Source organism: Motacilla alba, chromosome 12 (assembly GCF_015832195.1).
Source record: "Motacilla alba alba isolate MOTALB_02 chromosome 12, Motacilla_alba_V1.0_pri, whole genome shotgun sequence".
NCBI lineage: Eukaryota > Metazoa > Chordata > Aves > Passeriformes > Motacillidae > Motacilla > Motacilla alba.
In genome coordinates this window covers 16644063-16663425 of record NC_052027.1, presented here as the reverse complement: position 1 = coordinate 16663425, position 19363 = coordinate 16644063, and the positions used below count along the sequence as shown (strand labels likewise).

General features: G+C 42.1%; 1 protein-coding gene across 11 annotated transcripts in view; it reads right to left on the bottom strand.

Annotated features, from left to right (window-relative positions):
* Positions 1-19363, bottom strand: part of DOCK3 (dedicator of cytokinesis 3) — a 185898-nt gene that overhangs the window by 55221 nt on the left and 111314 nt on the right. For all 11 annotated transcript variants that reach the window (XM_038149579.1, XM_038149585.1, XM_038149580.1 and 8 more), the window contains exons 15-23: positions 14617-14741; positions 10364-10526; positions 9775-9881; positions 8910-9081; positions 8281-8378; positions 6530-6613; positions 6089-6189; positions 4723-4804; positions 496-666 (exon numbers count right to left, since the gene is read on the bottom strand). In XM_038149579.1, coding sequence (XP_038005507.1) covers positions 496-666; positions 4723-4804; positions 6089-6189; positions 6530-6613; positions 8281-8378; positions 8910-9081; positions 9775-9881; positions 10364-10526; positions 14617-14741 — 1103 coding nt within the window. The remainder of the gene's footprint in view (positions 1-495; positions 667-4722; positions 4805-6088; positions 6190-6529; positions 6614-8280; positions 8379-8909; positions 9082-9774; positions 9882-10363; positions 10527-14616; positions 14742-19363) is intronic.

Sequence of the window (19363 nt, the reverse complement as noted above, 5' to 3'; positions counted from 1 at the left end):
ATATGTAAACTAACCAAACATAGATTTGACAGATGTACACCCTAGCATTTACCCACCAACAAACTGAGTGTCAGTGTATTGCTGACCAGTTAGGTTTAACACAGTGCTTTCTGATATTTCCTATAAATATGAGCTGTGTGAATAAAGGATGGGCTTTTCCTGCATGAAGAAACTGAGTCCCATCTGCTTTGTTGCAACAGCCAACCATAAGACATAGGAAGGAGGGAGACTTGAAAACGCAGTTTGCTTTTGTGAACAGCAAAAATTGCATTCTCATGTGAGAAGTCACTTCCTACTAGAGTGCCCCCAGTCCAGCTCACCTGTGCAGAGTTACTGTCTAATGCCATTAATGGGTGCCTTGTTTTCCAGCATCACCAGCTTGTTAGGGAGGAAAACTCCACTGACCCGCATTTCACCCCCATGTGCCCACACCTCCTACCTGAGCAGGAACAGCTGCCTTGTGGTTTGCCAGTGGGAGTGTAGGAAATAGCAAACCTGTGTGAAGATGAGAGTCTCGGAGCTCCTGCTGTCCAAGCTGAGCACAAATCTGATGGACTGGAAAAGCTCCTGGATGCTGGAGCGGAACTGCTCCTCCTCCATTCCACAAGTAGCTCTGGAGTAAAGGATCCGAGATTGGACAATGAACTTGAAAAGATATTCCAAGGCCTTAAGGAGTAGGAAAAGAAGGATATCAAGGCAGAGAAAAAGAGAGAAAGAAAAATAAAGGAGCTTTAAAGAGAACCAGGAAAGACTCTACATGCATAATAATTAAATTCTTGAGCTTTAGAAAGGAGAATGAAAAACAGGTTTTATAAGTTACATAATTCAGTTGAGGAAGAGCTACTCTTAGGCAAGTACCCATTCTCAACCAATAATCTTTGTTACTTGCATGTCCCACTAACAGAAAAAAATATGCATTTACATCAAGGAGACAAATCTGAGTTACATCATTTGAGGAAATTTTTGGTCAAGGTATAAAACTTCTGGTTTTCTTGTGACTTGGCACAATGAAGTGTCTGAAGAAGCTGTTCTGTTATCTTTCAAAATTTTGTAAATGGCATTATTTAGAACTGCATTGATTTGGCAGCAGTGATCATGAAGAAAACATCATGTTCTGAGCAGCTGTAACAAGTCACTGTCCTATCAACAGTTCTGAGACACCAGCCCAGCAAGGTGACACTTCACACACCTCCTTGATACTTGCTGTGCACAACTGGCAATGCCAGAGTGTACCAAATATCAGGGACATCACTACTTCTCTGAGTGCTTAACAGGATTCACCAGCAAAGCAGGATTGAGGGAAGACAATTCATGTTTTGATGATATCCTCAAAACCCAGCACAGGAAAACAACAGGCTGGAGATTCAGCAATCATAGGCTGTACAGGAACCTTAGTAATATTTCACTGTATTCCATGGAAAATACTCGTCTCACTTCAATGCTGGGAAACTGGAAGTTAATTCAAATACAAGTTTTGCTCCCAAGAGATATTTCTGCACCCATAAGAGTTCCTCACTGAACCCCCACACAATATGCACAAGTATGCAATGCTATGTTGTAAGCTTTAGAATGCCACAGCTTTAAGGATATAGAACGGGAATGTGAAATTCCTCATAAAACCATCAAGGATTTCAAAATGCCATTGACTCTTACAGCCTTCCCCCCCCCACCTCCAGAAATTATGGCAACATTGGTAATTAGCAGTTATTATTTATACTTCTGTACTAAACCATCTCTCAGCGAAGCTTCCTTACACCAAAGAACTTCATCAGGATATGTCAGCTGTGTTCTGGCTCCTTTCCAGACAAAGGCCACTTGGTTCCCAGTCAGCTCTCCATGGCTGACACCCCCGTGCCAACACCAAACCCCGCACAGGCAGTGCTCACAGGAGCTGCTTTAGGCCTTCAGTGCACACAATCATAATTCTCATCTGAAGGCTCATAACTTCAATGTGAGGATTAGGTTTTGCAGTGAATCGGAGCATTTGTGTGTGAAGCTCCATAATTCCCCGTGGAAGGTGAGATAGCAGGGCTCAGAGCACTGCACTTCCTTAGCACAGACAATGAGCCCACACAGGCAGTGAACCAAAGAGTTCCCAGTGCTTGCACATGTGGCTGGGATGCCAGAAACACAAACCAAGTCTTGGTAGCACAAGTCAGCACCAGGATTAACTTTGGCTCTTGCTACCTACAGCATCACAAATACGATGTGAATTTATGACTAAAGGCATACAAGTGCACTGAGATAAAATCCCAGCCTTCAGTGATGTTTGGCACGATATAAAAGATGCCAAGTGTCAAAGTAGGTCCCTTACAAACACAATCTGTGTGCACGTTCATGTAACAAGTGAGCACCTCTGCCCTGTGACCAGATGGGAAGACTCAGGGAAAACCTCATGAGGGAGAAAAGCCCTTGCTGTTGGTTCCCTAATCTAGGCAAAACCCACTTAGAGTTCTGCTGGAAGGTAACTGAAGCTGGAAGGGCATTTCCTTGACACAGTTCCTTAGTTCTTAATTTCCTTAGGGACAGCAAAAGTGGCTGTGGAGCCATTCATGGACATTTGGTTACAGAAATCCCCTGGGAGGCACAGGCAGCTGTTCCTGGATGGAGCTTTTGTGGAGCTTTGTATAGGGTATAATAAAGGAGCACGATACTGTGTTCTAGGTAGAAATGCCCTTTCAGTTATAGCTTCTCCAAGTTGCACAGGAGGTTTTGAGAATTAAGAGCAGTCTTGAGGGAAGTAAGAACTTTTAGAAGTCCTCTACAACTCTCTTTGCTAATGCCAGGGTCAGAAATCAGAATCCTGTGAGACACCTGCATGTCCATCTTGAATGTACATGAGCAGCCAGGAGTCATCAGAGTGCAGAGTATTTCAGCACCAGCTTTAGGGCACTACACTGAAGAGGTGATTCAGGGAAAAAGGGATGCAGAGCTATCCTGTTTTCTCAGTCAAAGAACTTCTAATGCAAGGAGCATGGTGAACACATCAAAGACCACAGAACTCCCCAACAGTAGAATCTGGTACTAGTAATGACACATTAGCAATGATAATGTCTTTGGTACAAAATTTCTCCAAACGTCTGAAATAAAATCTGGAAACGAAGGAAATCAATCAATTCACTGAAATGGGAGAAGATAAAGACCTGAATTCGGGCCTGCAAGAGATACCTGCAAAGGCAACTGCCTGAATAAGATGTGACAGCAGCGTGGGTGGCAGAGGATGTGCTGTCAGGTCTGCACAAACTCTGCTGGTAATTTTAATTCCTGTGCTTGGAAAGGCTTGGGCTGTCAGGTCTGCAAACTGACCTCCCTCACAGAGAGAACAGCCACATTCCAGGCCAGCACTTGAGAGCCTGAGTAAGCAAAGAGCTGCCTGGAGGCCGAGACACAAGGTACCATGTTCACAAACTGACTTCCCTAATCCCAGCTGCTGAAAGTCATTCCAGCATTCCTGTCATTACTATTTCCAAACAGGACTGCTATGAGGCTCAACAAATGCAGATCACATAGGGACAATATCCTACATCTCTATTTGCTGCACTGCATAAAGCACTAATGAGTGGTTTGAGAGGCAAGAAAACCTCGAAGTCATTCCAGCTGGAGATCTTCTTCTCATCTCATAACTTTAATAGCTTTTTTCTCAATTAAAAAAAAGGGAAGATAATGATAGAAAAAAAAAAAAAAGAATGAGAAAGTTGCAAGTTCTGTGAAAAAGCATCTTTGCCCTATTTTTACCATTCCACATGAATCTGTGGTTGAAGATTCCAAAGAAGATGTTCCTAAGCATGTCAATATCTACAAAGCCAAAGCAAGCACTGGTGTAATGCCCTTGTGTTATCGGAATAGGATCCTAGCAGGGGATCTGGAAAGTGAGAGGATGACATTGGCAGTGTCCTTCACCTGGGAGAGGTTACACCTCTTTGAACTGACAAGTGACAAAATCCAAGTGCTGATCACTGCCACTGCTTCCAGTTCTCCAAGTGCCCAGACTCAGGTGTTAGGACACCAGCCCCCGTGGAGGCAGAAGGTGCAGGCGGGCATTCACTCAAAGAAAAACATCTTCCTGCAAATGTTGGCATCTTGCATTTATGCACTTGACACACTGACTTCCAGGGTTACTATTACACATGGTAAAATGAATACTTTATTTATTCTCTGATTTCTCTGTAATAGCCCCAAAACATTCCTGGTGTTTCTCACAGCTGTGCCTCCCTGGGACATCGTGCTCCCATCACAGAACCATAGGTCAGGTCCTGTGCTACTTCTGAGGATTTCCATCCAGTTAAAGACTCATTTATCTGCTGCTTAAAATACTCCAGGACTTCAACCCGTGCTACAATGGAGCTGTGTCACAGCCAGAAATGAAGAGTGAAACTTTGATCCATAGCACCCATGCTTGATACACTCAAAACTACTGCTGCTCGGAGGGCAAGGCGTAGCCCACATCAATGGAGTATTTATGCACTGGCCAGGGATCTAAGTCCCAATTGAGTTCTCCACAGGGTTGCAAAAGGGCTTTAGGGGACTTAATTCTTCCAATTTTTTCAGCACAAGAATGAATCTCCCCTAAAACTAAAACTGTGTGTGTAAAATAATATATAAAAAAAACTGGTCAAACAATTATAGGAAACCAGTGCCACACTACCCTTGATGCCATTCCCAGCTTTCCCAGCCCTTCTGTGTCCCAGAGGAAGAGTCAGCAGTGCCCCATTGGATACGTACTCTCATTGCCTCCTGGATGTGGTCCTGGCGCACGAGCTCGGCCGAGCGGTCCATGTACCACTTCAGACAGCGGATCAGCTCCCTAGGGAACAGTGAACAGCAGCCTTCAGCACCGCTGCTGACAGTCACCAGACATGCTGCTTTTAGGGAGACATCTCCAAACCAGTCTCATTTCACTTTATTGCAGTGGTCAGTTGCAGCTGTCCTTGATACTGAATTTACATAGTATTTACATTTATTTAGGTTTCAAAACCAGAAAATTATATCTTCTCTGTAATTGACTTGGACCATGAGGAACACTATGACCACATTAAAAAGGTGTTATTAGAAAGATAGCATTGATAAAGGCATGGTTCTAAGAACAAAATATACATTTGTTTTAATAAGAAATCCCAGCTCTCATCTTAGTAAGAAGCTTTTAGAAACTGAAATCACAAAGAAAATACCTGCATCTATTTTGCTAAGTACACGAGACCATCTGGACTAACTTACAAAACTGTATTAAACCCATGTTTTATTTCAGACATCAGACTACCAAAATAGATTTGTTTTGTCTGAAAGAGGTGCTAATTAATACAAAGCAGAACACCTTTTTACCCTCTGAACTTGACTATGCCTTCCAGTGTTGTATACTATCTGTGGGTTTCTACCTGCCATTGATAGAGTATTTTTTATAGCTATTTTAATTAAACAAAAATGTGAATTGCTTAAAAGAATCAAAAGAAATTATTAGCTGTTTTTTATAGTTTACTGTGGCCAAAGATAGAATATACTCAGATATACAAAAGCAATGGTCTAAAATAAAAACCAACAACCTGCAGGTTAACTATTACTGCTTTCAAAAAGTCTGTCTCATTCTCTTATGCAAAAACTCTTTTGAATACCAGAAAATAAGGCAGAATCATCAAAGTGACAGTGAAATTTAAATTTCTGATCTACTGAAATTAAATTGTAGCCAAATAGAACATTGTATGTGAGTATCTGTCTACTTTAGAAGTTACAATTAGTTCCCTAAGCTTTCACAAAAGTCATGTATCCCAACACCCTTAAGATGAGGAACGCACATGCTCTTGGGAACTCATTTGTATAGACTACAGACTGATGATGAGTTGTTGCTGAGTGTCTCTTCAGTTAAAAAAAAAAAAAAAGAAAGAGAAGAAAGATTTTCCAGTCCAGAAGGGAATGAGAAATGCCCAACCATGCTCAGCCACTGGTGACATTTGGCAGCTTTTCCCTACAGTGTGCTGGAAAACTTCCAAGTGAGCAGCTCTACTTTTAGGGACTCTGCTGCCAGGAAGGTTGTGATCCTGATGGTGCCACCATTCCCAAGCTTGCCACCTCTCAAAAGGAGGAGCACAAGACCTACTTGTAAGCCAGAGCTCCTGCAAAGTGCTTCTGGATGTAGGTGTCCATCACGGGGCGGAAGTGGAAGTACTTGCTGTCACGGAGCAGGTTGATGATGAACACCTGGGGACACGGAGAAGGGAACCCAACTCAAGGAGCTGCACATTGCTGCCAAGTGACACAAACAAGTGACCCAAGGTAAGGAGCACTCAAATACACGAGCTGCTTTAAACAGTCACTGTTGTGTGATCAGGTATAATTGGTTGCTCCTCCCACATGAGAGTAAATACTGCTGCCCCTGCATGTGCTGAGGTCAGCCTGCCCTCCTCACCCAAGATAATTACAGAAAGCTGGCTGGATGAGCCGAGTATTTCATATCTGACAGAAGCACAATACTAGTAACATGATCATAAGAAACTTAAAACTCACTGAGCATGAGATAAATAACAATCCAGCAACTTACCAGAGACTGAAAGACCAACAGACCATACTTCTCTGTGTTGTCATCCAAAACTACAAACAACGTGTCCAGAATATCTTGTAGGAACTAAAATGACATGAACAAAGAATTTCAACTTAAATTGGATTCAAAAGGTTATTTCTTCCCTGCTTTAATTAGTTCATACATGTTAATATCATTGTGAAACACATGGCAAGGATAAATCACTTCAGGATCACCCATATGATGTGATAGACTTTAATATGATTTTACAAAGAAAATTTTTTCTCTTTATTCTACAAGGGATATTTTCAAACAGAAGTGACAGAAAACCAAAAAATAAGAAATATGTACTATACACCTGATTTTTGATTTTGACTGAGTGTTCCTCTCACTTTAAGCTGACTGGAAGTGCTGCCTGACACGAGTGGCAAAAGAATTTGCTCTCATTCTCAAATCACTGCAGTCTCAGGTACTGTTCAGCATCAAATCTGAGGCTGGCCAGTTCATTAAATTATGTTTAATACTGAAATTTTTGTTAAATGACAGAAAATACAGCTTTTCTAACAAGCATTAATTGGGGCAAGTTAGATGTTGCCAATTGCTTCTCTCACCCTTAACTCCACAGCTTGTTGAGCACTGACAGTTAAGTGATTTTCTTTCTGAAAGCACAGTCTCCAAAAGGATGAGTGTGAAGGAGAGTGCTGGAGATCGTTAACTGCACATTCTCTCATGATTTTTTAATCTATTCTACTTAAATTTCTGATGTGGACAACAAGAAATAAATTATAACAATTTATGAAGTCTCTGAAATGATAAAATGTCTTTTTTTTCTGAATTATTACATTCTGTTCTTCGTATCCCAGTGCCAAATGACAGCTGATTTATGGGGAGAATCAATTACTTCTCCCCATGAAATAATTCAATCCATATCTTTCTTTTTCTTTCTCTATAAAAACCAGATACTTGTACTGCCCTATAAACAAAGTGTACAAAACATGACATTCTTGAAGAATTCCAATATAAATGGGATTTGTGCTCCCCTGCTACTGTTACCAAGTTATCACAAAGAGTAACGTTCATAACAGATATGGCAGCACTCAGATGAGTTACAGTGAAGTGGCTTTAATGATAAACTACCTATTATGTGATAGCATTTGTCTTCAGCTTCTTCTCCTTGGTCGTTTGTGTTAGAAATTAGCTTTTACTTCCAGATTTATGGAAATAAATCCTAGAGAAAGTTCCCAGCACACCTAAGATTATCAGAGGCATATCTGGAATGAACTTTGTTTTGCTGAGGCCACAAGTATTCAAATGCAGTTGGAAGTTCTGGGCCCTAAGGAAGCTCAGGCCACACAGGATTATCATGTAGGGCACCAGTGGCTACAAAACCTGGTGAAATGCTGAGCTGGCAGACAGAAGACTGGTGCACTGCTGGCTGGATGCACCAGAGAGCCCCCGCCAGGGTCTGTGTCTGCACCAGCAGCCGTGTGGAACTGCAGGCTGGACCCACTGGTGCCAAGGACCCAGCACATGTGGCTGAGAGAATCTGACTAAGGATTAGCTCTGCTTTGATCCCATGGACTGACTGTGCACTTATTCTCAAGGGTATCTTCCCATCCAGTTTCATGTCATAATAAAATCCCAATTCATAGAGTGGAAATTCACAGTGTGAATCAAAAAGCACAGTACGAGGGAGCCTTCAGAAGTGGCCTGCAGGTCTGAACTCACTGCTTATCACAGATACATCCAGAGGCTGTTATTTCCTGTAGTACCTTAACAATCTCCTCGCCACTGACATGTCTCAGTCTTCCCAGAATATCCATCACTCGATCTGGATAAGCTTTCCATTTGAGCAGGGCAAGCAGATCCACTGCAGAGAGAGGAAGGAAGAGCTAGAACCACACACAGGGGGAAGAATGGCAACCCCAGACCCATCAGTGACTCATCACCTTGCACTTCACCTCTTGATGCGGTCCACACTTCATGGGAAATAACATATATATATATGTATATATATAAAATGGAAATGGAAAAACAAGAAGTATGGAAAATGGAAAAATGGAAATGGAAAAAAATGGAAAAAATGGAAAACAAGAAGTACAATATGGAGTGAGTCAATACTGCTAATGGGGAAAGGAATGGAGGAATGGAAAAGGGCTTTGAAAAGTGTAAAGGCATCATTTTTCCCTGTGTGACTTGACACTGTACTGTGGACAATCCACTCCTGTCTGCTTGTGCTTTAAGGACATTGTTGTAAAAAAAAAAAAATCTTATTTACTTAGCCACTCTGTCAAAGCCAAGCAAAGCAAACTCTGGATTGTGTAGAAGTGCTAACAGTAATTTTTTTCTCTCTTTCCTAATTCCTGCTGCTTCGGGAAGATCTGAGGGATCAGCAACTCACCATTCTGGGTCAGTTTGGTAGAAGAGAGCTGTGTGGAGACTGAGAAGGTCTCTTTGGTGCTGCGCTGGAAGATGAGGCTGGAGGGGATGTTGGGGCAGCCGTTGTAATCCTCCTTGCAGCAGGGCAGCCCCAGGTAGAGCGCGTGGTTGTTGAACGTGCTGTTCTCATCACACTGCAAAAACAGCACAAGGGATGGATTGCATCTTGTCCATCTCATCCCACATGCCCAGAGCCTGTCAGCAGTTGCCCAACAGTGCCTGTGTTGGGGTTTTTGTGGGTGCACACCAACACTTCTAAGGAAAAGCTGTGCTTGGGGGCCTGGACACACCCAGAAGAAACCCAGCTCTACAGAGTGATCTCCAACAACTGCCTCGTTAGAACTCACCAGATCTTCCAGATGCAAAGTTAATGCTGCTGCCTGAAAATTGTACTGAACAAATAAACCCAGGTGAATCAGCAGGAAGGAAAAACCCCAAAGCCCAAATCTCTTGCTGCAGGGCTGCCAAGCTGTGGCACTGCAGCACGAGACATTTGAATCCAGCACAATGTCATCTTACAAAGGCACAGAGCAATGCCTTAGGCTGGTAGAAGTGCTGAATGCTCATGAAGACCAGCGTGTTTGAAGTCAAAATGGATGGGATTAATAGCAGATAAATCATTACCATCAGGATGGAAAAGGTAAGCTGCACCTAGAATAGAAGGCTCTAGCCAAACCATGTGATTTTGAATATATAAAATTTTGAAACTACTATTAATCTGTTCCGCACAAACTTCTAATAAGGGGGAGATGGATAATGTAATGACCATTACTCATTTAAGTAATGAAGTAGAGATGAGCAGTGAAATGTCTGCAGAGAACTGGTACCTTATAAACATAAAGCTCATGGATATCATCTGACAAGGTCGTGCCATCATCTCTCATCAATGGAGTGAATGCAAAACCAAAGAGCTTCTTTTCTCCCTTGTCTTTTGCTGCAGCAAGAGATAGAAAGAAGGAATTGTATTTGTGCATACCCTGTCAATATATACAAGATTACTCACCAACTTCTCCACATGCCTAAAGGAAAACAAGCAGCTACATAACAAACAACTTTCCTAATTCCAATATCTTTTTTCTGGTTCTATGTAAAGGACTGACAAGCTTCAAATCAGTCACAGACATGCCAAACATAGCAAAATCTCAACTGTTTCTCCTGCAAAGAAAACATTTAGAGAAATATACAACAAAAGAACAGCAGGGACAAACATCTACAAAGTACTTTGCCCTGCACTGATCGTTTGCCATGTTTTTAGCGCACTGTTTGATAAATTCAGCAAAAGGTGGCTTAGCAGTGGCCCTTCACTGTATTTCAGGCTGGCCTCCCTGTCCTGCTTCCCACGCAGTGACAGCCTCATCCAGCTGTGACTGGCAGCAGAGGAGCCCTTTGGGTCTGCCCGGCCGTGGGGGCACTCACTGGAGCAGTGGCGGAACTCGAAGCGCAGGTGGGAGCCGCGGAAGCGGTCGATGGGGATGGGCAGTTTGATGATCTCGCCCCAGCGCGGGCTGTTGTTGTGGTACAGCACGAAGGAGTGGTAGGCGCTGCGGCTCGGCTCGCCCGAGCCCAGGCTGATGCAGTCCTGCCACCAAAGGAAACAACCAGCGTTGAACACATCACATCAGCACCCCGGAGTCATTTACTCAGCCAGTGACAACCTTTATATAATGCATGGCTTTCTGTAGACATACAGGAGTCGGAAGCAGAAATTCAGACACAAAATGAAATGTGAAATTTTTTAGGCGATCTTGAAACTTTGTTTTGGGTCAAAGGGTGAACTAAGAGACCTGTGCTACTGTATCCCAGTATCTTAAGTTATTATTTAAGCTAAGTTTTCCATCAAGTACTGAGTAGATACAATAAACACCTACGTCACAATAAGCACCTACGTTCAAATATATAAAATTGAGTCCAAAAAATAGGACACAATAGGACCATAACTTGGAACATTAGCCTGCTGTGAACAGATCCTTTAACCAGATTTCTGCTTCAGTATCTCAGTTCAGAAGTGATAACTGACCTTTCCAAGCTCTTTAGAAATGTTGATCTTTCAAAACTACAACTATCCAGCCTCATCAAGTATTTCAGAAACTTCTAATCAAGTTACTTCCTCAGGGGTAAGCAAAGAATTTCTGTGTAACATTCATCACCTAAAAATGTAATTGGAGCTAAATTTCTTCCTTCACATATAACAAACTCAGAGGTCTTGCTCAATGTATGCCTTCACAAAAATACAGATGAAGAAAAACATGAACTGATATTGTTCAGAAAATAAAAAAAATTCTTAAAATACAAGTGAAGGAAAATAGGATAAATATTGAAGACCTGAAGTAAGGACAGTAAAAGGTCCTTTGTGATGAAGACATGGAGCAAGAAGCCCATTTTCTTATATATGAGCACTAACCCATGCTCTAGACCCAGCACTTACAAAGAGATGCAGGAGATACATCTCTCAAAACCAAGCAGAAAAAAGACAGCTTGAAGAGTCTTCATTTTTAGCATGTCCAAGGATAATGAATCCAGGAAGAAACAAACTAAGCAGACCAAGAGTAACACATGTAATACAAATTCTGATGTAAAACCCCCCCATGGAACAGCATGATGACGAGAACTGCTACTGGTCATTTCCCCAAGGCATCTATAAATTCTAACCCAAGAAAATACCAGTACTGATTTTTTTAATCTGTAACCATCTGACTGCCCAGTCAAGAACATCCCATTAACCAGACCCCAGTTATATATATAACCAGGCAATAATCTGCTGGCTTTGAGAAAGTTAACAATTTGTGAAGGAGCCCAAAAGGGAAGAAATGCTCTCCAGAATTCTGGGATTCAATGCAAGGACAGACTAAGTTGACAGGGTCTCACTGCAAAGGCTCTGATCCAAACTGAGTGACTGAAGGCTGAACTCACACAACTCAGTCCTCTCAAATAATCCTCAGCAACCACATGGGATCAGCCACAACCCCACATTTTTTTAATACAGCAGCAAGAATTAAGTGTTGCAGACAACAACAGGTCAGTAGAGAGCAGTGCCAGTACTGCAACCCAGAACACCTCTAAGATCCCAGTTGTGTTCTGTAACAAGAATAAGTGGTTGGGCATCAACACAGCTATTTCAAAACGTCATTCTGCATTAGGCTCTTAGGAGCAAACAAAACAGTATTTCTATTTTCTCTACAAGGTACAGTAAAAACTCAAATTTTAATGTGAGCTTTTTTTGTCCCATCAAGAAGCCACCTGCTCTGGCTGACAAACTGCCAGTCTTTGAATGCAGTTGCCAGCTATGAACTTCAATAAATTAATCAGTAGTCTCTCCTTCTGGTTGTTAACTTAGTTCCCATGCAGTTATACTACAACCTATAGCCTGAGGAAGGCAGACTGGTAAATCTTTAATTCTAAATGGTGATCTGCAAAATACAAACACCAGACTAATCTCCAGACACCTGGTGACCCTGAGATCCAAATATGCAGGGGAATTAGAGGGCAGAGGCAGGGAAGGGAAGCTAAACTAGAAAAGCGATCAGGAAATCTCTGTTAAAGGTGTACCCAGCAATTCATAGGCTATTCCTGCTACTGGAATAGAAAGAAGAAATAAGTGAGAAATGTGTCAAAGGATTTTTTTTTAATTTTTCAGACTAAATTGAAAGATACTAACAATTGAGTAAGACCATTTTGAGAAGGAAATACTCATTTTCATTTTGAACAGCACTACGTTCTGGAGGTCATTTCACTCCTTTCAATAGGACTATTTCTGGATCAAGATACACGCAGCAGCAATGAGGAGCTGAGAAAATTCTCATTAATGCTGTGCATGGTTCTGCTAAAGGCTTCACAAAGGCACAATTCAGATTTGGGTTGTGCTGCTGGTTGGGACAAGTTTAAGGATGTTACTCTAAATCAGATGAAAACTCCGGCTGCTTCCCCCATCCTGTGTAACTCTGCCCACAGTGTCTCTGTTGGCAGCTCTGCTCCAGAAGGGCCACGGGGCAGGAATGGTGGAGGGTTCCAACCAGGAACAGCAACCAGGATTCCAACCAGGAACAGCAACCAGGATTCCAACCAGGAACAGCAGTGTTCCAGAGTCAGTGAACTCTCAGTGTTCTGCCCCCATTCACAGGCATCATGAAACACCAGGAACCAAAGATCTCCCAGACACAAACCAAGTGTCTTTGCTGCTTTGACTGCAACCATACAGAGGAGCAATACTGTAAAAACTGGCACAGAGAGTTTCTTTTAAATATGTGGCCTAAATTTTAAAACCCCACAAAGATCCTTTACATATAAAGTCTCTCCTTTATGGCAAATCCTAGCATGGTTTGGGTTGGAGAGGACTTTAAAGCTCATCTTGTTCCAAACCCCTGCCAAGGGCAGGGACACCTTCCACCAGACCAGGTTGCTCAGAGTTCCATCCAACCTCGCCTTGAGCACTTCCAGGGATGGGACAGCCACAGCTTCTCAGGAAAATCTGTTCACCTGATTTTTTTCTAACTGGACTGACCACCCTTTCCAGTGTTTGAGCCATGCCTGTCCCACTCTCATGTAAAGCCTCAATGTACATTGCAATAATAATAACAGGCAAAGACAACTCAAAACCAACTTCACCTCTGTAAATGACCATTCCAATCAAAATCACCAAAGTTAAGACTGATAATGACTAGAAATTATCTGGCTTTTGTATGTAATCATTAGACACCATTATGTATCAGCATTTGAAGATGCTGATATTGCAGTTGGAGAGACTTCTCTTTGTCCTTGGCAGACTGAAATCAACTGATGATTAAAACTTTGCCACTCAGTTTGAAAAGCTTAGGCAGAAAAGAAATCTGATCTTCCTGCAGCAGCTCTGAGCACAAATAAGTTCCTTACTAGAAATACACTTCACATTTAATGAAACCACAAGCAGTTGTAGTAATGAAAGCTCTCCTTTCAATTAAAACCAGAAGATTGTGGCAATGTATTTGGTACACACTTCTAGGTGCTTAGATTCTCCACAGTAATGGCTACAAAACCCATTTTATTGCAGTGGAGGTAAAAGAAAAGGCAAGGGGAAGTTATTTCTGATAGCTGCTCATGCTGAAATACTTCCTGTTTACTTCTCTATATTCACAACCTCCCACCCACCCCCTTCTCTTCAGTAAAACTAAAAGAACAGAGGAGGTAAAACAGGAAACATAAACAATCCCCATTCCCAGCTGGAATGGAGCCAACCCAGGGTGAAATTTTATTCAAGTTATTTTCTAGAACTACATTCAGTACTGTAACCCAACAACTCAGATTTAGAAGGCTCCCTTGGAATCACATTTCATCGTGTCTGAATGCGTATGACACACATTATTTAATTTTAGATATGCCTATACTCCTTAGTTCTGATTACAGTTACTCTATTTTTTTTAACTTTAGCCGCTGACATCACATTTGGAAATCACACAGGCTTTTCAGTTTATGAGTATTTTCTCCAAGTCTTCTATCCCCATATAAGGGAAGTGCTCCAAATCCTTACAGATTTATAACTGACCATAATATAAAGCTTACAAACTTCACATTAAAAAAAAAAAAGAAAGAGAGAGAGCCAGTTTTATTTTAACTCTTCCCTTGCATCAGAGACTCTGCAACAAGAGGATGTGTCCTTGCAGGGAGCACCTGAGGCTCTCAGGGAAAGCAGCACTTACCTTCAGGATTTCTCCGTCAGCATAGAGCACATACATGGTCACCTCGATGTTCTTCTGCACACTTTTGCCACCCCTTTCAAAGTCCCCCTTCTCCAGGGTCAGGTACAGGTCATTCCGGATGTCACCTGCAGGGACAGAGCAGAGGCACAGCCTTAAACTCCACAGGGGACACCGGGGCTGTCCCAGTTCCATTCTCAAATCGTTCTCTGTGTTCTGCAAGACGATGGCTGATGCCCAAATCATTCCAAGCAGCAAGTTAATTGTTAATAAGGATGAACAGTTTAATATCAGTGCATAAAATCAGACCATTGTTAGTAATGCCTTTAATAATGTGAACTCAGGATCAATACTGGCTTTAATTATGTAAGTGGGGAAGGCAAAAAAACCTCTTACTGCTATACTGTGCCTTGGTAGCGGAGCTGGAAGTGTCAGGCTGAGCCTGAAAAACATCCTTAGCTTCAGACTTCATATTTGCAATATATTTTATGAAAAATAAGTATTTTTGTGATGATCAGAATAACATTATGTTCAGTTAGCCTTTCAAGCATTTTCTGTATTTTCAAAATTTCTTTTATCATAACAACAAAATAAAAGCAGCTTTTTTGGGAACCTGATCATAATTCAGTTCAGACGGATTAGAAAGGAATTATAAATGTAATTTTGCTAGATTTTTGGCTGGCCTCTGGTATCCATATGCATGGCTATATGAAAGCAGGCAGTATGGACACTTGCCAGCTTCTCACTACGTCATTTTCAGGAGCTTTCAGACCAAATTACTATATTCAGAAATAGAAATGCTTGTGTCTCAGCATCTTGTTATCCTGATTTTCACAGACTCTATCTCACTTGGTTTGGTTTTATTTTAGACTCTGATTTGGAAAACTGCTTTCAAAACTAATGTGCTCAATTCTAAGGCCTACACCAAAAGGACAGCAGGTATCACCTATTTTTCTGTAAGATTTTACTGTCACCATTTTATGATGGTTCATACTTAACACTTCTTTTTATCCACTTGCCAGAAAGGCAAACATACTAAAGGACAATATATAAAAATACCAAAACCAACCAACCAAAAAAATTTAAACCCTTTCAAGGCAAGTATTTTGTTAATCAGCCCCAAGACACTAAATAATGAAGTAATGGAACAAAGCAGAGACTCCTTGTACGTCTGGCTTCTTCCACTTGGAGAAACTGGTGCAGTTAAATTTCTGTATTAATCAGAAGCACAATGAAATAAAGCAGCATTTGCTTTCAGGCACTGAGGGACATCCTTTTGTGCCCCTCAAAGCAGTGCTTCAAATTCTTCCTGAAGTCTAAAACCCCACAGAACTTGTTCCTTAATCTACTGTAGAGACAAACAATAGAAGCTCTCAGTCCTGCCTTTGCTTTCAGGTTTATTTCTGGAGATAAGTACAACTCTTTCAGCATGGAAAATCCAGCTCTGTGGCTGCCAGTCAGTGCTTCCTGCTGGGAACTCTCTGTGAATGGCAATCTGTGTGCAGAATCTCCTCCTTTTTCCAGGAGCCTCCCTCTCCTGCAGGGTCAGTGCTGGGAACACCTCCCAGCCAGAGGCTGAGCTGCCAAGGGGCATCAACTGGGAAAAGATGACAGCAAGAGCTTGGTGAAAGACCTGGGATATGGGATCTGGTTTGGCTTAGCAAAGCACAGCACCAAATGCAACACTCCACAGGCCAGAACAGAGAAAATTATCTTGGGGATCAAAATCAAGCTGAGATACCTCTATCCTGATTATAGGGATAGCAAGGAAATACAAAATTCATCACAAAATCTGGTTTAAGTTGGGCCTTTTGTTTTGAAAATCCTCCTGCTTAACTCCATCCCTTTCTCTCAGTGGTTTGCTCAATTAGGAAAAAAGTTTCAATTTGTGTGCTGTAAATCTTAATAGAAATTAATTGTACTCATTATAATTAGCATTTTGGAGCTCCCTACTTATGACCTCTTTTCTGGAAGGCAGTCTGGCTACACAAAGTCCAATGTTAGATAGCAAATCATTTTCCAGCCTAAATTAAAGGCAGCATTTGGTTATAAATAGCATCTTATCTTCTATTAAGCTTAACAGGCGGGATATTACTCCACTAATTAAAAAAAAAAAGCCTTTGGGGTGGGGTGTAGAGGGATCTTAAAACCAGTGGATTTGCATAAAAATTAAGGGAAAAGATGAGAAAATGTAGTGAAATACAACAGTATATCTTCTCTTGTAAAAATAGTCTATTGGATCTTCAAAAAATAAAAAGGGTCACTGCATACAGTAAAAATAGGAAGCAAATGTATCTAACACAGACAAAAAGCAGTTAGCCATCAGACAGGGTGATTATTTTGGTGGAAATCACCTTCCTACAAGGAGCAATCTCCTTTTCCTAACAAATGAGTTGACTTGAGGCCTCACAAGCCCTTTGTTTTTCTCCATGTGCTTGTGGTTTTGAGGGATTTGAGCTTTGATACCCCAGCGGTGGCACAGAACGCAGAGCGAGTGCTTGAGCACAGAGCAGTTCATTGCAGTCTCTGCTCCGGGTGTGCAGGGCCAGAGGCAAAGCTCAGCCCCACTGGGGCTGGGCACGCAGGGACAGCGGGCACGGGGCTGCACCACGGTGCCAGCAGCAGCACCAGGAGAGGCCTGGGCAGCTCCAGCCCCACTGACAGTGACGTGCCCAGGCAGGAACCTGGGCACACAGGGCTTGGCCAGATGAATTCCATTGGAAAGAGACGAACAATGAACTTAAGATGTCAGAGCATTCATGCAAGTGACTGCACAAACAGCCCTGTGCTTGTGACAGCACATCCTGCATTTTGGAGGACAACCAGGCTAGTCCCTCAGCCTGGACCACAGAGGCCTCAGGCCTTCCCAAACGGCAGCACAGAGCAAAAAACTGGGTGAGCTGTGGCCTTCCACCATCAGAAGAGGAATAAAAAGTGCTACAAGGCCAGTGGGCCATGGGTATTTATAGAGTAAAACCTGCTCATGTCATTTTAAGCTGAGGTCTCTGTGCTGGTGGCTGTCAAGGATGAACTGAAAATCTCAGAGAGAGTTTTCAAAATGGCATTTGTTTCAAAACCCAGCTCTCTACAAATGTTTTCCAGTTAAAAGCAAAAGTAAACTTCTTTTTAGCATAATCCGTACACTTTTTATACACATGGCTACTGACATTAATTCCATATCAAATGCCTCGAAAGACAGTATTTTCCATGATAATGTAAAAAAATAATTTTTGATGTTTTTGGGGGCTCTTTCTTTATCAATTCCCTTCACCTTTATTGGGGTTTTGTTTTGTTTGTCTGTTTTAACCTATTTATGAGGCCCAATGTCCAACATACAGTTTAAGTTATAAATCATAAATTATAGCTTGGGGGGGTTCAGTTGTATTGACCTGAAACTATTTTCACGGTAATGGGGGCAAAAAGGAGTGGTGGAAAAGGCTACATGAGCCAAATATTGATTTTGCATTTGCAGTATAAAGGAATGTACTGGAAGACTTCCAAATAGTTATTTATCATTTTCAAGACTTAATAACAGCCCAACAGCCACTCCTTGTCCAGTCTCCAGCAGAAGAAATGGGAGTTTATCCTGACAGGGTGTGTAGGTTTTCTACTGGAAGACTGATCAGTTACTTGTACTGCAAAATAGTAACAATTTACAGGAACTGTCTGCATTCAATCAAAGACTTTTTATTCAGGGATCCTAAAGATTTTGGTCTTGAAGGACAGGAATGGTCCCTGTTCTGTGTAGAAGAATACTATATCAAAAAAGGGTACATAATGCACAGAAGTTTCTGCAGGAGAAAGAGACACAAATTTCTGGTCATTCAATTCAACTACTTCTTTTTCTGAGCTTGTGACTTTGTGGACATGTAATATATCCCTGCAAGCTGGGGAAAAGTGGCAGCTCCCAGAATTCTGTGTGTGTAGGTCTAGCTTCAACTAAGTAAAATAGCTACTTATCCAGAGAATACTGGATTTTTTTTATGGTGAAAGTTTTGTCTTTTACAATTTAGGCAGCCAAGAGGAAAAAAATCAGAATATTAAAGTTTAGGTCTATTTTTATGAAATTGCTGCGTTGGTCCTATTCACTTAGGGCCCCACACTGTGATGCACTGTCTGCTGGACTCTCTAACACCCCTGGGTTTGGCATCTCTTCAAAAATAGTGGCACTTCACAGAAGAGTGAATGGGCAAGAAAGATATTCAGAGTATCTTCCACAATGGCTTCTGAAGAAAACCCAAACCTGGGCATTTATGTCCCATCCATAAATGAACAACCAGAGCCAATCAGCATCACCCCACTGACCTGAGCCAAGTTCCAGCAGCTCAAACTGAGGACTTGGGCCAGCAAGGAAAGGCTTTGAAGCAAAGCATAAAGTGTAGAGGGTTTGTGTTCATGTGCAGTGTTATCTGTCACATGTTCTGGCTCTGTTTGTTTGAGCTCCCTGCAGGGGAAGTGCTCTGCTTCCTGGCTGAGACTCACACTGTCCTGCACATTCCCTCTCTGCACGGCTCTTCCCAGGAAGCTGCTGCTTTGGAGAGCGCCACTGATGGGTCCCTGATCTCAAAGAGCAAAACTCCACCCTCAGCTGGAGGTGCAGCTGCCTCCAGTGCAAGCACACAGCTACCTGTGAGGGGCAGGGACTCCAGCGCAGCTGAGCTTGGCAGGAGCAGCTTCGTGCTCATCACATCACTGCTCCAAACCAAAGGGACAAGGACAAACCGGCCAAGGGGCAGTGGGAAGGGTCTCC